The following is a 25,158-nucleotide window of genomic DNA, read 5'->3' as shown; positions in this document are numbered from 1 at the left end:
GCGAAGGCAGCAGAGTAGGGGCGCACAGAAGACACCAAACCCAGAATGCCAGGGAAAGGGGCCTAAGGTGCCATATTCAAAATGAAATCTTCCTTACAGATCTCAGAGCTTCAGGCATTTGAGGAGACTTCCCACCTTGAACTGTCCCAGATCCAGCAACGTGCTGCACTTATTAAACAGTGTGACAAGTCAGTCCATGCCCAAGTAAGGGGGAGAAGCCCTTGGTGAAACAGAATTAGTGCCTTCTCTGCAGGGTCCCTCAGGACCTTTACTACTAATGTACTTGGAAACTCGAAGAGAAAAAGGATTCTACAGCATTTCCAAAACTTATTTCACAACAGGACTACTTCCTCTCTCCCTGCCCAGAACATTATACTAACATCTACACAACTGCCCAACAATATGGTAAAGTTCACAGAGTTTAAGCCCCACACATACACTCATCAGGAGGTGAGATTACCTGCAGAGACATAGCCCACTTTACCACTTTACTTTTATTTAAGGGAGACAAGGATGGACTTCATTACCTGTTGGTGGTCGTCTCTGTAGCACCCTTGCTGTACCGTTTCTAAAAGCTTCAGAGCTAACTGCTGCCTCGAGGGACCGTCTTCATCCGTGGATATGCAGTCTTCCAAGGCCGTAGAAGAAAGTATCTGCAGAACTGGCATGACTAGCAGCAAGGAGGACTTTGGGATTTTCTGACCGTCAGCAAAAGAGAGGAGCTTCAAAGCTATTCATCAAAACAACAATTCATGTTTTTACAAACTAATACCACAGTGAAACAAAATGCTATCTTGTTTAAGGGGGATATGCAAGAACTTTCCTTACAACTGGTCACACATATAACAAAGATAATAAATCTTATCTTTTTAGAAATAAAAGGAAATTAAATAGTATCCAAAACAAGTTATTTCTGTATATAACTGAAAGCCTGATGAAACTCTTAGAAAAAAAATACATATCATATGTCAGAAAGTATAAATCAACTTTTTTCGGTCAATACAAATTTCTTTAAAATACAATTCAACTTTTGTCCTTGTTCTGTCAGACCCTTCTACTGCCTTCAGTGGAGAGCAATGCGCTTCCCTTACAAGCCCAGCTGAGCACTGTATGCGAGATTAGTAAGTAAACAAGGTGAAGCTGGGCAAGCTTTCCATTTTAATTGCTGAGAAGCAGATCAGGAAAGTTTCAAAGTCCATAACCAGCATAACAGTCAAACCCAAATGATTTTTTTTCTAACATGGACACTCAATTTACACATCAGAACCACACATGCAAATGTACACTGACTTTGTCACATGTAGAGTATCGCCTAGACCCGTGGTCGGCAAACTGCGGCTCGTGAGCCACATGCGGCTCTTTGGCCCCTTGAGTGTGGCTCTTCCACAAAATACCATGTGCGGGCGCGCACGTACAGTGCGATTGAAACTTCGTGGCCCATGTGCAGAAGTCGGTTTTCGGCCTGGGTGAGTCTACTTTGAAGAAGTACTGTTGATATTTGGCTCTGTTGACTAATGAGTTTGCCGACCACTGTCCTAGACTAATAACAGAACAAGTTAAGGCTTAAATGTACTTATTTCTTGGTTACTGAATGAACCCTTATTTATGATGTTATTCATAGGCTTCTGAGCTATATTATCAAAGCAATAAACTGATATCCCCACTATACCAAAGACAAAAAATTTTATAAGCCTCACGTCAGTGAGTTGCCAGTATTTCATTACTAAATCACTTGGAAGTCAAACCTGAACATAGTATGAAGTATAAATACCTGTTTCTCTAACACTATTAATTTACATTTTTTGTCTAAATATTAGTATTATTATCTGAGATATCATGAAAATTCATTATCTTTGACAAAGCATGAAATGCATATAATACGAATATTTATATACTCTATCATAAATCTTCCAGGCAATTTTATAACTTGCTATTTACAATCAAGGCTAGGGTTAATATTTAAGAAGCATAATATTATATTGATGCTCTGCATTTTTCAAATGTGAAATAATCAATATACCCTTGGTTATTCTATTTTTTTGAATGCTTGTTCCCAATAATAGTAAACAACAGTTCTTCCTTATTCTTCAAAAGGCATGCTGGCTCAATAGTTTTCAATATGATTTCAATCTATTAAGGTGACTTCAAATCAGAGACACTGGTTTAAAAAAAAAAACAAAAAGTCTGCTATCCATCAAATAATGAAAGTATTGGGGTGTTTGATCCTACAGCATCCTATTATACATGAACCACAACAATAGTGTACCTTCAGAATTTAAAATGTGAGTTCTCTACAGCTTCGGAATTTCTTTTTGTCAAAAAAGAAAATTCATTTATGTGAAACTAGAGGCCCAGCGTGCATTTGAAATTGCGCGAGATGCCGCCCCGTCTCCCGCCGTGCAAGGAGGCACTCCGCGGGGGGCCGGGACTCGCACTGGACTCATGCAGCGCCGGCCACCACGGGAGTCAGGCCGGACTGGCGCCGCGGGGGGGCCGGGACCCACGCCTGACTCGCAGTGTCCCCCGGCTCCCCTGCCTGTGTTCGCTCCGGGGCCGCCCCCCGAGCTGCCGCACAGGCTGGGCAGGCCCCCCTGCCTCTGTCTCCGTCTCTGCTCCAGGCCTCACCTGCACGCGCAACCTCCTCCTGTCTGGTCGTGACTGGTTATGGAGTCCTGCCCTAATTTGCATATTACCTCTGTTTATATGGATATAGATAGATAGATATCCACAAAAGGCAAATTTATAGAGACAGAATGCACATTAATAGTGGGAATGAGGATTAACTATTAAGTGGGCACAAAAAATGCAGGGGGGAGGTGATGGAAATGTTCTAAACCTAGATTGTGGTTCTGGTTGCATAATTCTGTAAATTTCATAAAAAGACACTTTATTGTACATTTTTAAATCATAGAATTTACGGCAAATAAAATATATCTCAATAAAGCTGTTTAAAAATACGTGGCCGTCAGAAGTAGTAGCACTAGCAAATTACACATGTGGGATGATGCCATGTTCATAGTTATGAGAAAAAAAGGCAGAAGTAATTCAGGAAAGGACCAGCGTGGAGGACACAAGTGAGCATAAGGCCAACAGGCAAGGGCAGGGCAGAGATCAAGGCCACAGAGCCAAGGGCCCTCCTCCACGTGCTAAGGCCATTCCCAAGACAGACTGCAAGTGCAGGAGCAATCCACCCTCAAAGTCATGAGGAATTAAAATGCCCAGAATAATAGACGACACCAGTGGTCGGCAAACTCATTAGTCAACAGAGTCAAATATCAAGAGTACAACGGTTGAAATTTCTTTTGAGAACCAAATTTGTTAAACTTAAACTATATAGGTAGGTACATTGTTATTAACTTAATTAGGGTACTCCTAAGCTGGCCTTTGCTAAAAACGTCCTCAATCTGATTGAGGTACGTTCGCTGAGGTCGACCCCTTCCAACTCTCCCATCCGCACTCGTCTCGTATACTTGTTTCAGATAGGAGTGTGGATGGGAGAGTTGGAAGGGGTCGACCTCAGCGAATGTACCTCAAAACAATGTACCTCCCCTGAGCCGCTCTCCCGTCGCCCAACCGATCGCCACCCCCCACTTCTTCTAACACCACTTCTTCAAAATAGACTCGCCGAGGCCAAAAAATGACTTCTGCGCATGGGCCACGAAGTTTCAATCGCGCTGTATGTGTGCGCCCGCACGTGTTATTTTGTGGAAGAGCCACACTCAAGGGGCCAAAGAGCCACATGTGGCTTGCGAGCCGCCGTTTGCCAACCACTGGACTACACAATCAGTACTTACCTCAAGCACATTTTTAAAATGAGGGTATCATGGCACTAGCCAACAATTTACACAGAGCCTCCATTAGCACACGGATTACACTGGAGCCATACAGCTGGGCAGCATTAATGTAAAAGCCGCATTTAAAGGTGTGACTTATTTGCTAATCTGCCAGACCCAACACCTTGATTCTTTACCACATTATTCTTTTTTTTTTTTTCCCCAAAAAAAGCTCAAATGCTTTCAGGTTTCTGCTTATGTCACATTGGCTACTGTTCCATAAGCCAAAGCAAAGCAAATGACTTTTAAAAAATATACATATATTTATTGATTTCAGAGAAGAAGGGAGAGGGAGAGAAACAGAAACATCAATGATGAGAGAGAATCATTGATTGGCTGCCTCCTGCACACCCGCAACTGGCGATCGAGCCTGCAACCCAGGCATGTGCCCTTGACTGGAATCGAACCTGGGACCCTTCAGTCCACAGTCCAACGTTCTATCCACTGAGCCAAACCAGCTAGGGCTCAAATGACTTTCAAAAAATATTTTTCTTGATTTCAGAGAGGAAGGGGGAGAGAGAGAGAGAGAGAGATAGGAACATCAATGATGAGAGAGAATCATTGATTGGCTGCCTCCTGCAAGTCCCCACCCAAACTGGGGATCAAGCCCACAACCATGTGCCCTAACTGGGAATTGAACCCTGACCTCCTATTTTGTAGGTCTATGCTCAACCACTGAACCGGCCTGACCACATCATTCTTAAATAGAACATTTTTGCCTCCCTTTAGTCCCATTCCTCACTTTTCTTTAAATAATACTGGACAGTGGGGAGAATATTATCTTTCATTTGTCTCACTAGGTTAATTAATAACCATAAATTAAATTTTGTTCAGCATGGCAAGAGTTTTGAATAGTCAGAGTATAGTTTTCAGAACAAATACAAATGCTAAACAATTATTTTGTTTCAAGGGTTTTATGCTATTGATTCTGAGTGTGCGGTACAACTGTGAATAGCTGATATGCCCTTCAATATATTTGCCAATGTCACTGCTAAATGGTTCTGCACAAGGAAATACCTTGTTGGACAAGAGAAAGAAGATTCTATGTGATAATGATTAATGAAGAAAATTCCAGAACAGAAACTCAAAATATACAGGACTTTACAGTATAACAGGATATACTGTATATAGTTCAAGGGACTCCTGCCAACCCTCAGGCTATGTTTACTTTTTCCTGTAGTCGGTGTCATTTACCTAGACTTGAGATTGGCTTCTGCTGACTTGCAGGAGTCTGTAGAAGTAGCATAGCTATTCCAATTATGACCAGTTCAACAGGAAAATCCTAAAGAAAAGAAGAAAACACAAAGAGTTGTTAAGAAGTTCCCAGAGCCACGGCTTTATAACATGTACCAGGAAGAGTATATTCAACATGAAAGATTATTAACCTGTTACAGTCATGCCTCCATACCTGTGGGCTCTGGACCCACAGATTCAACCAACTGCAAATCAAAAATATCTTAAAAAATGGTCGATTGTTGCTGATGTGCACTATGCAGTTAGACCCATGATGGTTGCATCTGTACTGAACAGGTACAGACTTTTTTTCCCTGTCATTATTGCCTCTTATTCCCTAAACAATATAGTATTGACAACTATTTACATAGCATTTATATTGTATTGGGTCTTATAAGCACTCTAGAGATGATTTTAGGTGTGTATAGGAGGATGTACATAGACTATATGCAAAAACTACACTAATTTATTTAGGAAACTTGAGCATCCTAGAGTTTGGTGTCCACGGGGGATCCTGGAACCAATCCTCCAAGGACACCAAGGGATGACTGGACACAAAATTATGACCAGTAAGCCTGTTCTACTAAAGAAGAACTGGTGGAAGCCAGAGCACTCATACATAAATTCAAAATCTTACATCTGGCCAAAGAACAATAGGCTAAAAAAAATCATTTAGAGGAGTAACACCTTAATACAATATAGCAGCACATCTTCAAAACAGTGAATCTTTGCAAGCCACTAAAGACAACCTGAAATCCTGAATTTAAGAATATTTCATTCGAGAAGTAGCTCAGTTGTCTTCTTACCTAATACAGATATGATTCATCTATATAACTCACATAATAAATTATACTAAATGCATTTTAATAAATCATATTATAATGGAAGAAACATTAGTGCCTAGGGAGGCAGAGATTATTTTTAAATTACAGTAATTTATTAAGCATATTTAAATGAAGCAAAGCAATAACCATAGAAACTTTAAATCATTAATTTCACTAAGTATATGAACAAAATGAAAAAGAGAAAAAGGACATGTACATTAAGTTCCAATAAATAAGATACAAGTGACATACAATATTATTTGAGGATTCTAAATACAGAAAACATTAACATATTATGGAACTAATGGAGAAAGGTCTACCACACTTTCCTAGAATTACTTCATTCTGAAATTTCACAGAAGTACCTGCAGAGCAGAAATACCTATAAATCTTGAGGACAGGCAAAGAAAAAAGGACGCGTGAGGTAAAGCCACATTAAAGAAACCCTTGTGAGAAAACAACATCTGAGCCACTCAGAAGTTATAATCTTGGGGATGCTATCAACTCTGGCACAAATTAATAAATATCTCTATTGCCAGGACCGGTTTGGCTCAGTGGATAGAGCGTCGGCCTGGGGACTGAAGGGTCCCGGGTTCGATTCCGGTCAGGGGCATGTGCCTGGGTTGCGGGCACATCTCCAGTGGGAGATGTGCAGGAGGCAGCTGGTCGATGTTTCTCTCTCATCGATGTTTCTGGCTGTCTATCTCTCTCCCTTCCTCTCTGTAAAAAATCAATAAAATATATATATAAAAAATAAATAAATAAATAAATAAATAAATATCTCTATATATAAAAGCCTTAGCAACCGTTACAACCAGACGGTAGCTATGACGTGCACTGACCACCAGGGGGCAGACACTCAACACAGGAGCTGCCCCTGGTAGTCAGTGTGCACCCACAGCCAACCTCCCATGGCCAGCCAACCTCCCGCAGTCCCTACCCCCAGCCGGCCAGCCAGCCCCAATCACCTGATCGGGGGCCGGCCAACCTCCTGTAGTCCTTCCCCCCGCCCCCACTCCCCAGCCAGCTAGCCGGCCCAATTGGCCCTGATAGGGACTGGGTGAGACAACCATGATCACTGGCCAGGCTGAGGGACCCCACCCATGCACCAATTCATGCACCAGGCCTCTAGTATATCTACAAGTCATTTAAAAAGTGAAATTAATCACACTGCAAAATCTTCTAAGAATGTTTATGGACTTAAAAAAAACCAGCTAGCCTGGCCGGTGTGGCTCCATGGTTGAGTGTCGACCTATGAACCAGGAGGTCACGGTTCGATTCCTGGTCAGGGCACATGCCCAGGTTGCAGGCTCAATCCCCAGTGTGGGGCATGTAGAAGGCAGCCAATTAATGATTCTCTTTCAATATTGATGTTTCTCTCTCTCTCTCCCTCTCTCTCTCTCTCCCTTCCTCTCTGAAATAAAAAAATATTTTTTTAAAACAGCTAGAGGAGCCCTAACTGGTTTGGCTCAGTGGATAGAACGTCGGTCTGTGGACTCAAGGGTCCCAGGTTCGATTCCGGTCAAGGGCATGTACCTTGGTTGCGGACACATACCCAGTAGGGAATGTGCAGGAGGCAGCTGATCGATGTTTCTCTCTCATCGATGTTTCTAACTCTCTAACCCTCTCCCTTCCTCTCTGTAAAAAATCAATAAAATATATTTTAAAAAATAAAAAAAAATAAAATAAAACAGCTAGAGGAAAATTATGATTTTTTAATGGAATATATTCTAATTTGTGTCTTATATATGTTCACTATTTTGAAATACAGTTGAGAACCATGAAGCATTGTTATCTATTTGAGGACAATAAATGCATTTTGAAATAAATACGTTTACAGTATACACCATCACACTATTCTTTGCCATTATCTTTTCCTCAATTTCATTTCAAATTCTGCATGTTCATAAAAAAGAAAAAGAAAACCAGCAAGACGATTTAAATTTCAAGTTTACCATCTACCAAGAGGATCAGAGACAAAAGTATTCCTGTATTTGAACGCTATCACGGGAGAGCCTTTTCCACACAAGCTGTCACTGAAAGGGTCACCAGGTAGCTTTTCAGGGTTCTGAAACGGTCTAGACCAGTGCTTCTCAACCTGTGGGTCGCGACCCCTTTGGGGGTCAAACGACCCTTTCACAGGGGTCGCCTAAGACCATCGGAAAACATGTATATAATTACATATTGTTTTTGTGATTAATTACTATGCTTTAATTATGTTCAATTTGTAACAATGAAAATATATCCTGCATATCAGATATTTACATTACGATTCATAACAGTAGCAAAATTACAGTTATGAAGTAGCAATGAAAATAATTTTATGGTTGGGGGTCACCACAACATGAGGAACTGTATTAAAGGGTCGCGGCATTAGGAAGGCTGAGAACCACTGGTCCAAACACATTTTACGTGGAACTTAAAGGTAGGAAGGCAGAAACAAGAGTAGCCTTTTCAGAACAGAGGGTGCAAGGAAAGAGCTGGAGATGCAAGACACCAAAACCAAAAGTAAGGAACAGTCATTGTGGAGATTAAATAATCCTACATTGCTCTCACTTCTGAGAGGTTGCAAGTTTTTTGCTTGCTTGATTGATTTCTAACACTAAAGATTGTTACCATTTCATGAGCTCTTTTCATAAAAGCTGTGTTGGACATCTCGTGTGCCACTTCACACACTGCTGTAGTTCCTCTTGCTTCAGACCAGTGAGACATCCTGAAGCCCAGGGAGTTTAAACTTGCCAAGTAGGCAATGGAAGCCCAAGAACAAATATCTTCCTCTTTATTCTGGGTCCTTCAGGGGGGTTCTGAGACATTTCATATGGCTACTCAGAATATTCTGTGGGATGGAGCAACCGGTGCTTGTAGCAGTGACAAACTTGATAATATCTGTATTGCCTCTCTCACGATCAATATTTCACTCTTGTCCCTCTCCCACATGCTTCCTGCGATTGCACTTGGAAATGAATGCCTGTTCCATCAGCCTCTGCTTTGGGGAAACCCAGGGTCTGCTTCTGTTTATTTTGGGGGAACCCAGGCTAATTCAGAGCCTTCCTAGAAAAGGAAGTCAAATATTTTTAAAAAGATGGAAATGCCATTGGCGTCTACCCTTTTGAGCACCACCTATGTGCCAGGCACTGATGTGCCAAGGGATGCTGCTGTGAACAAGATGGTAGGGAAAACAAAGTGTAAGAAAGGCTACATCAGGGGTAAGTATCTGTGGCAGACACGGTGGCGATGGAGCCCAGCTCGCGGTCTCCCAGGGCCATGTCTGTGCCTACCCTGTCCCCAGGGCAGAGCTGATTGAGCCAAGCTGGGCCAATCAGACAGTAGGGGCTTGATCAGATTCAGGATTTGTTTAGTTTCATTTTTTGTTTCTAAGACGACTGGGAGTTGTGTGGTCTTTCATCCAGAAGCACATGTGTGTTGCTCTTCTTTTTTTGGTGTTAGTAGCTATTGAAGTTCAGTGCCTAATTCAATTAATTCATTAGGAGTTAGAGAAACATGTCCAAGTGCACCAAGAGGACGCAATCAGCAGAATTCACAATGTAGAAAATGCTACAGCTCACATAAACCAGGTCTTTCAATACATACAAGTGCGGGGGGAGGGGGGCAGAGGGGCAGAAGTAGATAATACAGTAATTATTAATAACAATATAAGAATAAACTCTGTTTTGCATACTCACACTTATAAACCTACTTTTTTCCCCACCCTGTATACTTCAAGGGAAAAAAGTAAGGGAGGGAACGGAAGGTAATGACCGTTAGTATGAAAGATCATGCACACAAAACTATATTATGATGTGTAGACATATGCATTTAGGTGTTAAAACTGTTTTTAAAATGTAAGAAAGAGACTCCTATAGAAGTCAGGACAGTCAGGACAGAGGAGGTTGTGATTAGGACTAGGCTTGTGGGAAACTTCTGTGGTGGCTAAAAAGTTCAATCTGTGTGATGTTTACTAGGGTGTTTGCCTTATATGCATATATGTAAAATCACCTGAGGCCTAGTTTAAAATACAGATGCTTAAGCCTCACTCAGCCCTGCTAATTCAATTTCTCTAGGGGCAGGCCCCAGGCATTTGCATTTTAATAAACTCTGCCTAGTGATTTTTATGCACACTAGCTTGTAAGCTTCACAAACCTTGTCTGTTTTTACCTAATTATTTGTAGCAAAGTGTTTGCCACAGAAGATGCTTACTAAATATATGCTAAATGCATAGTGTGGGGAGGGGCAGATATACAATAAGATTGTCAGAGGAAGATAGCAAAAAGACTAAACTCTAAAATTATAATTGATAATCATGTCACTATGCAAATGAATCTAGTACAAACACAAAGGAACAATATGAGGTACAGTTAAAAACACACAACTCTTGGTAATTTAGCTATATAATATTTACCCATAAAATATTATCTGTCTATATTTTTCTATATATTATCTATTATATACCCAATAGGTAGAACCATATATAGATATTATATAGATATATAATATAATTATACATCTGAGGTGATTTGATATGATTTTATCATAGTATGTATTTATCTATATATATAAAAGAGTAGTATGCAAATTGACCAAACAGTGGAACAACCCAAATGACCGGTTGACCAGTCGCTATGAGGTGCACTGACCACCTCTCAGTCCCTCCCTCTGGCCAGCAGGCTCCAATCCCCCGATGGCGAGCAGGAAACTGGGGTGAGTGGCGGCGGGGGGTAGGGCCGGCTGCCAGCAGCTGGGGAAGATGGCTCTGATCACAGGCCAGGCTTAGGGACCGTATCTGACACAAATTTTGTGCACTGGGCCTCTAGTTAATATATAATAAGTATTACATAATACATGACAGATATATATTACTGTATATTGTCAATGCACATCACTACTATACATAACATAAATATATTATATTAGAGGCCTAGCGCACAAACTTTGTGCACGGGTAGGGTCCCTAGGCCTGGCCTGCGATCAGGCCAATCTTCACCGGCTGCTGACAGCTGGTCCCTTCCCCCGCTGCCGCTGCTGCAGCCCACCCTCTGTGTGTGGGGCAACTGGCGGGGCGATCAGGGCCCCACTTGCACCTGCCTTGGCCTGGCACTGCCGGCATCCACCACCACCCACCCCTGATTCCCCATTCCCCATCGGGTGATAGGAGCCTGCCAGCCAGGGGGAGGGACCAAGAGGTTGGCCGGCAGGCCCCAATTGGGCGATTGGGCCCCTACATTGAGCGTCTGCCCCCTGGCAGTCAGTGTGTGTCATAGTGACCAGTCATTCCGCCATCTGGTCAATTTGCATATTATGCTTTTATATAGATAGATAGATAATAGTATATAAAAATAGTATTATCTATAGAGTACAAGCATAGAAACCATTCTAACCACAATACTGTCAAATTGACCAATAAATTACTTGAGTCTTCATCTTTCACAGAAACACATTCACTCTCTCCATTTCCTTGCCTGCCATTCACTCCTTTAATCCAATTTGCTCCTACCACCACCACTGCACTGAAACTGCTTCCCCTACTGTGGACAATAAACTTCCTCCTGCTGCATCATAAGAGTACTTAATTTTCTAATCTTACTTCACATCCTCTCTCCATCACAATGCTGACCATTCCCCCCTTTTTTTTTTTTTTTTTTAATATATTTTATTGATTTTTTACAGAGAGGAAGGGAGAGAGATAGAGAGTCAGAAACATCGACGAGTGAGAAACATCGATCAGCTGCCTCCTGCACATCTCCCACTGGGGATGTGCCCGCAACCAAGGTACATGCCCCTGACCGGAATCGAACCCGGGACCCCCCAGTCCGCAGGCCGACGCTCCATCCACTGAGCCAAACCGGTTTCGGCCCATTCCCCTTTTTAAGAGATTCCTGTCCTTGATTTTCATGTCACCTGTCTCTTCTGCTTGTCATACAACCTTTTAGCCATACTTTCCCAGACTCCTCTATCAGTACACTCCAAATATCAACAGTCCCTGCAGTTCCAACCCAAACCCTGTCCTGCAACCCCATAGTTAAAATTTAAAACTCTCCTTCTAAAGTAAATGTCTACAAATCTATACCTTTAGCTTAGGCTTCTATCCTGACTTTCAAAACTATACAGCCAACTGTTTATGATCCATACATACTAGTACATTAAACCAAGCAAATCTCAAAACAAAGTTGCCATTTTCCTTCTAACATCAGCTACCACTTCCAAAAGTGAAGGATACTATCCAGTTGTCCAAAATAGAAAACTAAAAATCTACCAAGGACCCTCTCCTTGACCATCTAGTCACCAGAAAGCCCTATTGGTTTCATCTCCTATATTTTTATTTTCCCATCTTCATTTCCCTAATTAGTCCCTTGCTATAAACCAGATTGTGTCCTTCTCACCCCAAATTCACATGCTAAAGCCCTACCTGCCAATGCAATAGTTGTTGAGTAAAGAAGCAATTAAAGTTAAACCAAATCATAAGAGCGGAGCCCTATTCTAGGAGGATTAGTGTCCTTATAGGAAGGAACAATAGAGAGCTCACACTTGCTCTCTCTCATGTGAGGACACAGCAGTTGTCCACAAGCCAGGAAGACAGACAGCCCTTGCTAGGAATCAAGTCAGCCAACACCCTGATCTTGAACTTCCTCATCCCTAGAACTGCAAGAAAAAAAATGCTGTTGATTAAGCCACCCAGTCTATGATACTTTCTTACAGCAGCCCTAGCAGTCTAAGACATCCCTCCTCATTTCCTGCCCCTGTGTTACCCTGTTCTAAACCCTCCTCCACTCTACCATCAGAATAACCTTCCACACACAAAATAGCAGGGCACCTCTCTGCTAAGAGGTCTTCAATCGCATGCCATTACCTGGAAGATAAAATGCGAACTCAACTCTGGGTCTTATCTCCTCTACCTTGACCCTTCAACAATGCTCAACACCTTCTCGTTTTCTGAGCGGGCCATGCCGGCCTGCTCTCTCATGCTTCTGTGCCTGGGCACATGCTGTTCCTGCAGCCGGAATGCCTTCCAGCCTCTGGTGTGAACCAGGCCAACTCCTATGCAGACTTCTCACATCTGAACTCATACCCTACTTTCCTTAACTGTGCCCTTTCAATATAGCAAAGCATTTACCTTACTGTATTGTAATTGTTTATTTGCATGTTTAAGTCCCTTGAGGTCACGGAATGTACCTTTTCATCTATGTATTCTATAGGGTCTGGCATGTAATAAATGTTCATTACTTGTGTCCTACGTGAGTAAATGGAAAAGTGACAGAGTGGCAGATACTTAACTGATGCTCTAAAGAGTATTTAATGATTCCTTTTTATAATAAATGATATTAGTAGTTGTACATTAGTAGTATGATCTAATCATATGACAGCAACACACCTTTGATATGATAAAGTATAAGTACACAATCACCCAGCTCCTTTATATAAAACCCACTTAAGTGATAACTGACTCATTAAAATGTCTTACTATCCTTACCTCCTTCAGCAGTTCAACACTACGCTCCAAAAGGTGGATTAAAGATGAGCATTCCCCAGTTATCTTCAAGCTGACTTCACAGACACACAGCAGCTGAAGGGTCAGCTGGGTAAGCTGAATTTTCCAGAAACCAGGGTGACGCGAAAGGCTTAAATATACTTCCTCGATAAACAGCATCACTTCTGTTGTCTGTATCAAATCCTTTATCTGTTTTTAAAAGTCGTTATATAACGTTACAATAAAGTACAAACCAAAGAATAATTTTAAACTACACAATAAACATTAACAATAGAATATTTTCCCCTTATAAAGTCTTGAGATGCAGAAATGTACAGAACTCATATGGGATTAAACTCTGCACCTCTGCCTTTTCCATGTGTCACTGAACAAAATAATTGCTATTGTTTTTATTACTGACTGCTGCCTGGCACCAATTGTTTTCATTTATTTTCCTAACTTCTCTGAGTGCAGATTTCTTAAGACAAATTACATGACAGTGCCAACATCTTAAAGGAAATTAAAGTTGGTTTTGAGCTCTCCAAATGAACTCTCCTTTCTACAATTGCAACATAATTACCTGATAGTAAAGGGCTAGTTATTCTAATTCACTGTAAGTTCTTCATCTGCTAGGTATTTGCTCAGAACACCTTAACTGAGAGCATCATTTCCACACTCCACAGGCGTGAGGAAAGACCATGTTCAAATGGCAGAGTATCCTCTCCACAGGCTAATGTGTCAGATAGGAAAGACTTGGATGCTCTTGAAAAATCTCAATTCAATTCAAGGCCAGCTGTTCTGATCACAATTCTGGAGTCGGCATTAAGGATATGGTCCTGCTAGCAGACACACTGGCATTTCCCAGAGATTAGGCTACAAACAATGAACCATCTGCTTCAATCAGGAGCCTGTGTCTGTTAAATTCATCAACAGGAAAGCCTACAGTTGACCAGCTGTACCTTTCACCAGTTGTTACCACTATACACACAGAGAAAAATTAACTCGTAGCAAACAAGAGAAAAAAGATATTATAAGATCAAGTGGGAGGAGATAGTCCAAAATACCAAGTTATAAAAAAATAAATGTAAAAGGTTCAGTAAATTATTTTGCTCTTTTGCAAATATAGAGTAGGAGAGGCAAAAGGCCACCAAAAAAAGGAAGGGATTTAAAATTAAGTAAAGCCTCATGTCTGACATTTCCTTGAATGCATTTTTTTTGGGTGCATAACTGAAATTTTCCATAATAAAAAAGTTTTTGAAAGCAACCTCAGCAAGTTAGCATTAAAGGCTCGCTAATCGTTATTATTACCAAAATTCTTAACAAGAAAAATTTTGAAGTAGAAATAGATCATGTACAATGGCAACATGTGTGACAAGAGTCACAATTAAAAAGAAAGAACTGCTAGGACCAAAGTCAGCAGTAAAGCTTAAGACAGGTAAGTCCCAATAAGAAAATATAAATTGAAGGGCAACTGGCATGAGAAGCAAAGGAAAGAGGAGTTCCACTGACCGTGCTCTGATCATAGGCCAGTAGGGTGGCATGGCTGTTTCTAAAAAAAAATTAATTAATGTGATTCTCTGCAGGTGCTCAGTACTGTATTCAGTACTAAGAGGAACGTTTCATAGTAACACAATCTGAGCGCCAATAAACTAGGGAATTCCTGCCATAGGACAGTGAAGTCTGGAAACCATTTCATATGGAGAAATAAAGAAATGGATGAAGGAAAGAAAGGAGGAAGAGAGGGAAAGGAGGGAAGGATGGAAGGGGGAAAAGGAAGGCAGAGAAAAACAACACAACATAGGATGCAGATGAGCTTTTGAAAAAGCTTGGTTTTTTTTTCTGAGAAGAATTGTGACTAATGAGTAAAGTCCTGGGAAAATGCAGGTAAGTTAAAAGAAGTACTTGCTAAAAGGAAGGAAGGAAGGAAGGAAGGAAGGAAGGAAGGAAGGAAGGAAGGAAGGAAGGGTTTCCATGCTATTTTGCAAGGAAACCTTTTGCAAGGGTTTCCTTGCAAAATAGCATGCTTCCTGTCACTAAAATATTTCACAGTCATGGGATGGTTGTCTTTTAAAGAGTACAAGAAATGCCTGTAATCAGTGGGAACATGGATTACATTGCTGCTAAAATCCTTCCTAACGTTCAGATTCCTCATTCTAAAAAAAGCCAATATGTTCAGTGATTAAATGTGTTTATGTTGCTAGTTCCATTTGTTTAAAATGGTGTATCCCCTTTTTTTCCTCCTCATCTATCTCAACTATATTAACAAGTTTCATATTCCCAGAAATATTCCACAGAGTTCACTTCAAATAAGTATTTAGGCTTGTCAATATAGGCTCATGAAGATGAAGACCAACACCTATCCAAGAGCAGAGAGCAGGGTAATGCATACAGGGTGTGACAGAGTGTACCCTAGTTCAAGATGTTCACCACATTGCTTACTGCCCACACAAAACAAAAGCTTGGGAAAAGCCACAGGAGAATTCCTGTTAATTCCCTTTGCTCTGCCTTGATCACAGAAAGGCCAATTTCTGAGTCACAAAGGCAAGAGTCGCTCTCATCATTCCTTGCTAACACAACTTAAAACAGGTCATCTGTGACCGCAAGTGATCACTTTGAAAAATATTCTCTCCATCCACTAAGCCGCATGGTGCTCAGATTGTAGGCAAAGGTCAAACCCCGATGACGGGACAGGATGGCCTGACAAATGAACCACTATACTAAAATCACAACACACTGGCAACTGCAGTTTTTGGTGTGTCTTTTTGTTTGTTTTTGGTTTTGTTTTTTTATCTGCAGTTATAGAGACATTAGCTCAGATTTCTCTCTCTCCTGAACTCCCTAGGCATTTTATCCATACCTCTGTTAAACATCTTTCATCCATCTACTCTGAACTATGAAAATTTATATACTTGGTTTAACTCCCTGACTAGACCCTGGGCTTCTCCAAAGCAGGACCCGTCAGGGCCTCGCACATGTTGCACGGGGACACGTGGAAACGGAAACCGAGCCAGCACTGGGCCGTCAGCCCTGGGTTCCAGGGCTCTGTCTGCCCCGAGATACGCCTTTTTCTAATTTGCACCAAGAGATCTTTTTATTTTTCTGATAACTCGCTTAGTCTCTTGCACAAGGAGAAAATCACTCAAGATTCTTTTTCCGGAGAAGCCTTTCTGAAGCAAAGGGAAGTTTGCACTCCTACTAATCCTAACACGGAGTGTGCTGATTTACATATCTGTGAATTTAGTTAACATTGTATACATCAGCCTTAAATCTAGATTTGGTTCCTTCATCCTTGCCAAAAGCCTGCAAGCTTTTCCGGAGCCGGGACTGTGCCTGAGTTTGCCAAGTCACAGGGGTTCTACTTTACACGTGACGATGCTAATCGGCACGTGCTGATGCTCCCGGGGAGGAGGGAAGGCCTTACCTGCAAGCAGGGGACCATGTCGCAACACAGCTGAAGGATCTGCTGCTCCAGTGTCGATGGCTGTTCTTTGTCACAGAGAACCCGCGGTTGAAGGAGGACCTTCAGCAGGGCTAGTCTGAGGTTAGCATATTCTTGCAACTGGGATGGCTCACAATACAGATACCAGAGAAATGGTGCCATTATTTGGACGCATGAAGCTTCCGACCTGGAAATCATGTGACACAAAAGCCAGTCACAGAGTATCAAGCAAGTCAGTGTCCGAGTATCAACTAATGGCTCTGGACCTATCATGAACTGTGTTAGCAAGTGTAACTACTTTTTATGATTCTTCTATTCCACCATGACCTGCCTATACCCTCACCAAACAGTTCCTTGTGCGCTGGAGAAAATGACAACCCCCGGAGACCATAAGCTGCTGGCCAGAACTAAGGGTCTCTACCTGCACCCTAGAATGGCATCTACATCTCACTCTAGAATAGCATCTGCATTTCACACTAGAATAGCATCTGTATCTCACACTACATCTCCAGCATCTGTCTTTGGTGAACAGCAGAATCATCTGAGAACCTTTCAAGAATTATAGATGTCAAGACCCATTTTCCAGGAATATAATCCAGGCATGCATTTTCAGAAAAACTGTGTACATGAGGTTCTATATACAACAAAGCCACACAGACAACACAAGAAGATTATAAGCTAATATTTACTCGTTAACAGGGTGTGCAAGTAACTGCACCTTATGCCTTTAAGGTCATTTGATCCTCACTACAAACTTATAAAATAAAAAAATATCATATCCCAATTATGCAGAAACTGAGGCAGAAGGAGGTGAAGTAACCTGCCAAGTCCCTCCTCATAAGCTATTCCTATGCAGAGGAGGAAGGCAAGCATTACCAATCTTTTGTATCTTTAGATTTCAATATATCCCAACAACTCCAAGTCCAAAGTTACTAAAATGCCAAAATGACCTTTCAAATGTAAAATTTCATCATGTCATTAACTAGGTTGAAAGAGTTTACCCTTAAAATATTTAGTCCCATTCACAAACCCTCCATAATTTTGCTGCTGCTTATCTTTCTAGCCTCCTTTCTGGCTCTTCTCCACTCTCCACTGAATCTCCCATGTAGTCATCCAGGCTTCTTTCTCCCTTGCTATTCCCTCTGCCTGTAATACTGTCCCCTTTCTCCCTTTCCTGTTCCTTCCTCTGCCCAATTTCTATCATCTTTCAGTTCTCTCCTTTAAAATGACTTCCTGAGGGCCTTCCCTGACACCTAACCTGGGTCAGAGCCTTATCTGCTTCCAAAGGACAATGACTTTATCGCCGTTATTATTCAATACCTTTATTCCTTGCCAGAATATAAGCCAAATGAGGGCATGGACCATGGATTTCTGTTTACTTCTGTATAACCAATAACTGTACACAGTAGGCCTTCAAAGAGATGCTCAGTCTATCATTAACTGATTCAGTTACACTAAATTTAGAGTTGTTTTACAATTTGCATACACCAATTAAAATATTAATGTTTTTCATATTTGTTATCCATAAAAAAGTATTAGATACAAAGATAAACCAGGCATTATCTATTCTTAAGAAGCATAGAATCTAACAGGGGCAATCAGTTTTGTTCCTGAACTAGAGTATAGAAAGTAAAAATTGCTAAAAGAAAGGTGTGCTGCATGAAGGAAATACTATTTGAATTATGATTGACAATGTAACTTTATAACATTATAAATTCCACCGCAATGTGATTTTAAAATATCATTAACATTAATAACCTTAAGTTATCAAATTGATAAGATTTAATTTATTCATTTACTTATTCGCTGTGCAAAATGTACTGAATACCACACCATTCATTCTTCTATGAGCTAGAAACAAAAAACAGATTAGATCCTTGCTCTAATGGAACTCAGTCTGGAGGTTAATTTTTTTTCCTCAAGAGCAAAAATACTTATATAATCTACAAAAAAAAAAACAACAACAACAACCCACAAAAGAAGGACTTTGAGTTAATAATTATTACTGAAACATATTTCTTTATCAAACCATCCACTTTAGGAAACTAAAAACAGCTTCGTAGATCAAGCAAGCAGATGATGTATTATGAGTTAGACTTCGAAGCACAGGTTTCCAAAAAAGAGATTTAAGAAACATTGTCTCCTCATCTCTCTCTCTGTAATAATGTGTTCCCCACAGAATAAATACTCTCCAGGTGTCAAGAACATCCATGAATAGCTTATCAGTTTTCTCCCATTTTGAGATGCTGAAGGTGAAATGCAAGGTTCATATACAAAAATATATTTCCAAGATGCTGTCATTATTTGACATCAGAAGCATAATTCTGAACTTTAAGGACAATATACTATTATGCATTTAAAACTCTCCTTGGCTTAATCCGTCCTGATTTTATATATTGCATTACCTATGTGGTATCTAATGATTAACTATCACTTCAGTACACATGTATGAGATTACCAGGGCTTAAGGAGAAAAGGGAAATAATAAAACATAACCTGAAATCCCACTGATCAAGAATGTTTTAAAATGTCATCAAGTGTATCTACATATACAGCTTCAATCTTTCTGTTTACCACTAAGGGAGAAGTGGCAGGGAAAGGCCTGCAGTGAGGGTCCAACGCTGAGGCTTCCTGCCCAGCTCCACCATTAATTTGCCATGTGACCTGAGCAAGTCATTTACTATTGCTCTCCTCAGTTCCCTCAGCTGGAAAATATGTTAGACGAAAGTATCCTGATCTAGGGACCATGACATCAATGTCAATTTATGCAATTCTCAGTTCCATGAAGGTGAAGTTTTTAACATCACAAGGCCTTCTATAAATGAATGCAGAACTTAGTTATAAAATAATGCCCCCACCCTGGCTGGTGGCTCAGTTGGTTGGAGCATCACCCCATACATGGAGAGGTCATGGGTCTGATTCCCAGTCAGGGCACATACCGAGGTTGTGGTTCAATCCCTGGTTGGGGCACATGTGAGAGGCAACTGATCAATGTTTCACTCTCACATCAATGTTTCTCTCTCTCCCGCTCCTCACTCCCTTTCTCTCTCTCTAAAAATCAATAAAAGCATTCCTTATGTGAGGATTAAAATATATATATGGTGTCCCCCCAAAAATGTATATACATACTTTGAGTAATTATAAAGGCAGTGTTTACTAAAATACATTTCATTTTCAAAAGTGAGCTATCAGCTGTTAAAATGTGTATACATTTTGCGGGACACCCTGTAAAATATATATATATATATATATAATATATATATAATAATACATATATGTTATATCTTTTAAATGTATTATGTATGGCATATCAAAGCTTTATGCCCTATTTTATATTATCGCTAGGAAAAAGTAGTTATGTTATTTTGCTTTATATTAATTGTTTAACACAACTATTAAAATGATTTATCATTAGCCTAGCCGGTGTGGCTCAGTGATAGAGTGCCAATCTATGAACCAGGTCGATTCCCAGTCAGGGCTCGATCACAGTGGGGGGCATGCAGGAGGCAGCTGATCAATGATTCTCTCTCATCATTGATGCTTCTACCTCTCTCTCCCTCTCCCTTCTGCTATGAAATCAATAAAAAACATTTAAAAAATGATTTATCATTAAAAAAATTTAAAAATCGTAGTAGTTTACTGAATATCTCTAGTCAACTTTCCTAAATAACCAATGCTTAACTTCTTTAATAATAGCTGCTCTCATATTTAAAATTTGAACAATCAAGAAATACGGTAGGTTTTTGTTTTACTCTTAAAAAGAAAATATTAAACTACATATGCTCAAAGACTTTTCTTCAGGAGAAGACACTGTAGTCAAAGCAGCTTAAAAAAGAAAAAGCCAAGTTCTAAAATTAGCATACCCCACTCCGTCGCCCTCGCTATTTCACTTCACATTACCTTTCAGGGCATTGCTGGAAAAAAGCTGTCAGCTGCTGCAAAAGCACGGGCCAGCAATCAGGTCTGTGCTCGAGCACAGTGATCAAAGGCTGAGGATGATTTCTGAAAAACACAGGAAGTCACATTGGAAACTGTCATTTCAGGACTCAATATCCAAATATAGCAGGGGAAAAAAGCCAATGCCATCTAGAGATTTTTTGCAGAATTCATAATTGCCACAAACTCTCATTTGCTGCATTGTTGCAGAGTTGGTTCATTAGAACTGACATTTTTTTTTTTCCCTTTAAGCTGTTTTGCAGAAAAGAGAATAAACCCAGAGAGTCTGAGAGACCCGAAACTGAGAACAGACTCTCTGCTACTTAACAGCTCTCTGGCCGACCAAGCTCCTGACCCAGCAGCTGTCTCCTCTCCATCCCTGATGCCTTCACTCCTGAAAGTCATGCCTCCCCTCCTGCTGCTCTTTCCAAACCTGAAAGGTTCCATTTTTCTCTAACATTGTCCTGACTCCTAAGCACTGTCTCTCCTTCATTCCCACTCCCCTCACCATTCCTCTCAGGGCATGGCTCTGCGTTCCCCCAGCATATTTAAGAAGAGGAAGAAGAAAATATTTCTCCCATCTCAAACAACAAACTGTTTAAACTGAAAATGCTGGAAATTTCTCTCGAATGAAGATGAATCTTTTTTATTGGGCTATGTGCATGAAGATACCTAGAAATATAAATGTAAACATGTATATATAAACATGTATATCATAAAATCTGAAATCTAAAGTATTTTTATAATATACATTTTATTGATTTTTTACAGAGAGGAAGAGAGAGGGATAGGGAGTTAGAAACATCGATGAGAGAGAAACATCGATCAGCTGCCTCCTGCACACCCCCTACTGGGGATGCGCCTGCAACCAAGGTACATGCCCTTGACTGGAATCGAACCTGGGACCCTTCAGTCCGCAGGCCGACACTCTATCCACTGAGCCAAACTGGGTAGGGCTAAAGTACTCTTAAGAAAAAAAGAAGCACAAGTAAGTTATTTTAAATAGTTCAAAAAGTCTACTAGAAACTGTAAATTCATTATATTTTTTTAACTATGAAGCATTATACAACATTTTAGTTATTATGGATGTGGCTTCTTCCAAAAATTTGTTTTAAATAAAATGTAAATGCTGTCCTGGCCAGTGTTCTCAGTGATTAGAGCATCGGCCCAAGCACCAAAGGATCTTGGGTTTGATTCCTGGTCAAGGGCACAGACCTAGGCTGCAGGTTTGATCTCCAGCCCAGTTAAGGTGTGTGTAGGAGGCAACCAATTGATGTGCCTTTCTCACATTAATGTTTCTCTCTCTCCCTCCCTCCCTTCCACTCTAAAATTCAATGAAAAAATGTCCTCAGTGAGGATTAACAACAAAAAATGTAAAAGCTCATTATAAATTCAAAAATACAGAAGTATCCATCTTAAAAAAAAAAAGAAAAGAAAGAACAAGCAGACTAGTTACCAAAATGATGTAAGAATGTGCGATCACCTTACCAGCAATATCAGTATCACCTGGGAACTTATCAGAAATGTAAAGAAGTTCTCAGCTCCAGCCCAGACCTAACAGCCCTCCAGACGGTTCTGATGCACTGCCATGAGGCAGTGGTTCTTAACCCTGGTCTGCAAGTCAGATTCATCTGTGGAGCTCTTTAAAAAATACCACAGTCTAGGTCTCAATTATACTGAGGTTGCCAGGAGTGGAGCCCGGGCATCAGTCGTTGTTAAAAACTCTTCTAGCAATTCTCATGTGTTGCCAGGGTTGATAACCACTGCAAGTGAAGCACCACAGAAGAGGGAGGTTGTTAGGAGTTAGAAAGTTTTCTGATTTTTGTTTTCTCTCTTCAACAGGAAAGTATGTCGCTTCCATCACATTGAAACACTCCTCTTAAACACCTCTCTGACACTACTACACAGTTTCTGGGAATTACAACACCATCTCCTTCTTTTCTCCTCAACCTCACCTAATCTATCACGCATTAACTTCTCTGGCTGGCTGCGTGTTTTGCTAAAGCACAGGCTATTTCTGACTGATCAGATTACTGCCATTATAAGGGATCACTCCAAGCAATTTTTTTATGCCAAAACTCCAATCATATAAAAATCACTTTTCCAAATTCCAAACTCTTTGGCAGTTAAGCCTACCTAGAACTTGCTTCTACTATGGTTGTCACAGATATTAAGTAACAAATGTAACAAATCCTAAAAGCGTCTCAGGTAGGTATCATTGACCAAACTTCTTAGATTAAGAGTTCAATAGGTCATGTTCAAGTAAACATCAGTAAAAAGATCAGAACAGCAACTGCAATTATTTTATCTATGGCTTTTCCTTCTGACAAGCATCAGATATAATCACCACTAATCCTCCTGTTAGTGGGGACATTTATAGCTATTTAAAAAGAAAATCCAACAAGTCACCACATAGTTTTTGGGTGATTTATAAAGCACTGAAGTGCTTTTAATAATACTCTTCCAAGTCATTCGTTACCCCTTCCCACTCCTCAACCCCTAAAAATGTTAAGGATCTATCTTCTTTTTAACAGTTTTGTCCAAATTAAATCAGGTCAACAGAAATAAGAGACACGTAGCTTTAAAGTCGGATTAGAAACGATGCACACATGGCAGAAAACTCGGCTGTAACTCAGCTTCTACTTCACTGGGATCGTGAGAACCACCATCTAGCAACTCTAGCTTTGCTGCTTGAAGCTGGAGTCCAGCTTTGCTAGCTGCTGAATTCTGCAAATTCTTCTTAGTATCTCAGACTTAAACTCTAAAGATAAGATTAAATAGAATATAGCAGGATAAGGATTGTCAGATTAATTATTAATTTAGAAATCTGGATAATTAACTTTTTCACAGAAATGATTATGTCAGATCTAAGTGGGAATATGGTAGGAAACATACAATATTGATTCCAAGAAAACAAAAACCTTAAGGGAGAAGTGAAGTCCAAACGAAGAACAATGAATCTTCCTGTTAACATTTGATTACTAATATTACACTATTTCAATGGGGTACAACAAACCTAAATTAATCATAATTGCAAAAACTTCGTTTTAATATGTTAAGCATAATGAAGCAAAGAAACTAGTATGTAAATATACATATGAAATATATGAGGCTTTATGCTTAAGTAATAGGATGGATGCATTTTCTAATTCAGTTTATTTTATCGTGCACCTGCCATATGTAAGGGTTTCTCAATCTTGGCAGTGCTGACATGTGGGTCAGACAATTCTCTGTTATGGGGGTTGTCGAATAAACTCTATGTTTAGCAGCATTCCTGGCCTCTCCCCTCTGGATGCTAACAGCATTCACCCTGGTCATGATGATCAAAATGTCCCCAGACATACCAAATGTCATCAGGGGGGCAAAACTGCCCCTGGGTAAGAGCCACTCCACTAGGCAAAATGACAAGCACTATGAGAGGCACAGAGCCGATTAGAACATCGTACCAGCCTGAGTCATTGAAAAAAAACAAAAAACTATGATTTCATCGGCACCCTTCTTCGCACTGAACCAAAAGCAATCAATCAATTATGCTCAAAATTCTAAGTTTCTTATAAAAATATAGTCATCAAATATTAACAGTAGGTAAGAGAAATTAAAATGGAAAACTGTACAATTATGCCTCCACAAAATATAGAATCAGTTTCCAAAATAAATAAAGCAGCATTAAATAATGTACATACTAATTTGGATATGACAGAAAATAGTTATTTTCCTATTTAAAATATTGTAATTTAAGCATTTAAAATGTCAGAAGGCTAAGTATAGTTCACTCTTGATGTATTCAAGGACTGATTATGAAATTTATGGATTATTCAAGAGTTTTCTTTCTTCCTCTCACTCAGTGCTTGTTAGCCATTCTACTTCTTTCAAGAACATATAACTGAGAAAGGTCAAGGTACATGAAGGATCCACAATTTAAACAAGTCAACTTTGCTCATTATTAGAAGCAAGGTTGATCACAAAAGAAATAATGTGGTACAAAAGAACACCAAAACAAAACCTGGGTTATGCCTTAAAACTTCAATTATCCCCAAACCTGCTATTCAAGTTATAGAGTAAGTTGACTACAATACTTCATTCAAAATGATAGATGGGTTGACCATACAATCAACCTCATCACTTATATAGCTTATTGTCTGCCACTGTTTTACAAGTTTTGAAAAACAAACACAAATGTAGGGCACTGTCAGCATCATTGTTCTTTATGTAAGCAGTGCCTACATAGTATCATCAAAAGTATTTACTGTTGTACTGCCACTCCCATATCTCTGAAAGGAAAAAAAAAAAAAAAACTAGAAGTGGAGAGGTGAGGAGAAATAATAGAGGGAAAGCATTGAATTAAGAGTCAATCTCCAAATTTACATTCTGGCTCTGCAACAAATTGTGTGATGTCAGGCAAGAGAATTAACCTTCCTTGGGGCAGTTTCT

At 40.1% G+C, this 25,158-nt stretch overlaps 1 protein-coding gene across 3 annotated transcripts in view; it reads right to left on the bottom strand.

The window, feature by feature from the left end:
- Window positions 1–25,158, bottom strand: part of FOCAD (focadhesin) — a 279,727-nt gene that overhangs the window by 188,331 nt on the left and 66,238 nt on the right. For all 3 annotated transcript variants that reach the window (XM_070431752.1, XM_070431754.1, XM_070431753.1), the window contains 5 exons: window positions 20,692–20,793; window positions 16,774–16,978; window positions 13,356–13,562; window positions 5,028–5,115; window positions 528–730 (listed from right to left, as the gene is read on the bottom strand). In XM_070431752.1, the coding sequence (XP_070287853.1) occupies window positions 528–730; window positions 5,028–5,115; window positions 13,356–13,562; window positions 16,774–16,978; window positions 20,692–20,793 (805 nt within the window). The remainder of the gene's footprint in view (window positions 1–527; window positions 731–5,027; window positions 5,116–13,355; window positions 13,563–16,773; window positions 16,979–20,691; window positions 20,794–25,158) is intronic.

Source organism: Myotis yumanensis, unplaced genomic scaffold, assembly GCF_028538775.1.
Source record: "Myotis yumanensis isolate MYYU_CA2020_CCGP unplaced genomic scaffold, mMyoYum1.0.hap1 SCAF_12, whole genome shotgun sequence".
Taxonomy (NCBI): domain Eukaryota; kingdom Metazoa; phylum Chordata; class Mammalia; order Chiroptera; family Vespertilionidae; genus Myotis; species Myotis yumanensis.
The sequence above is the reverse complement of the archived record's forward strand: the minus strand, read 5'-3'. Positions and strand labels throughout refer to the sequence as shown.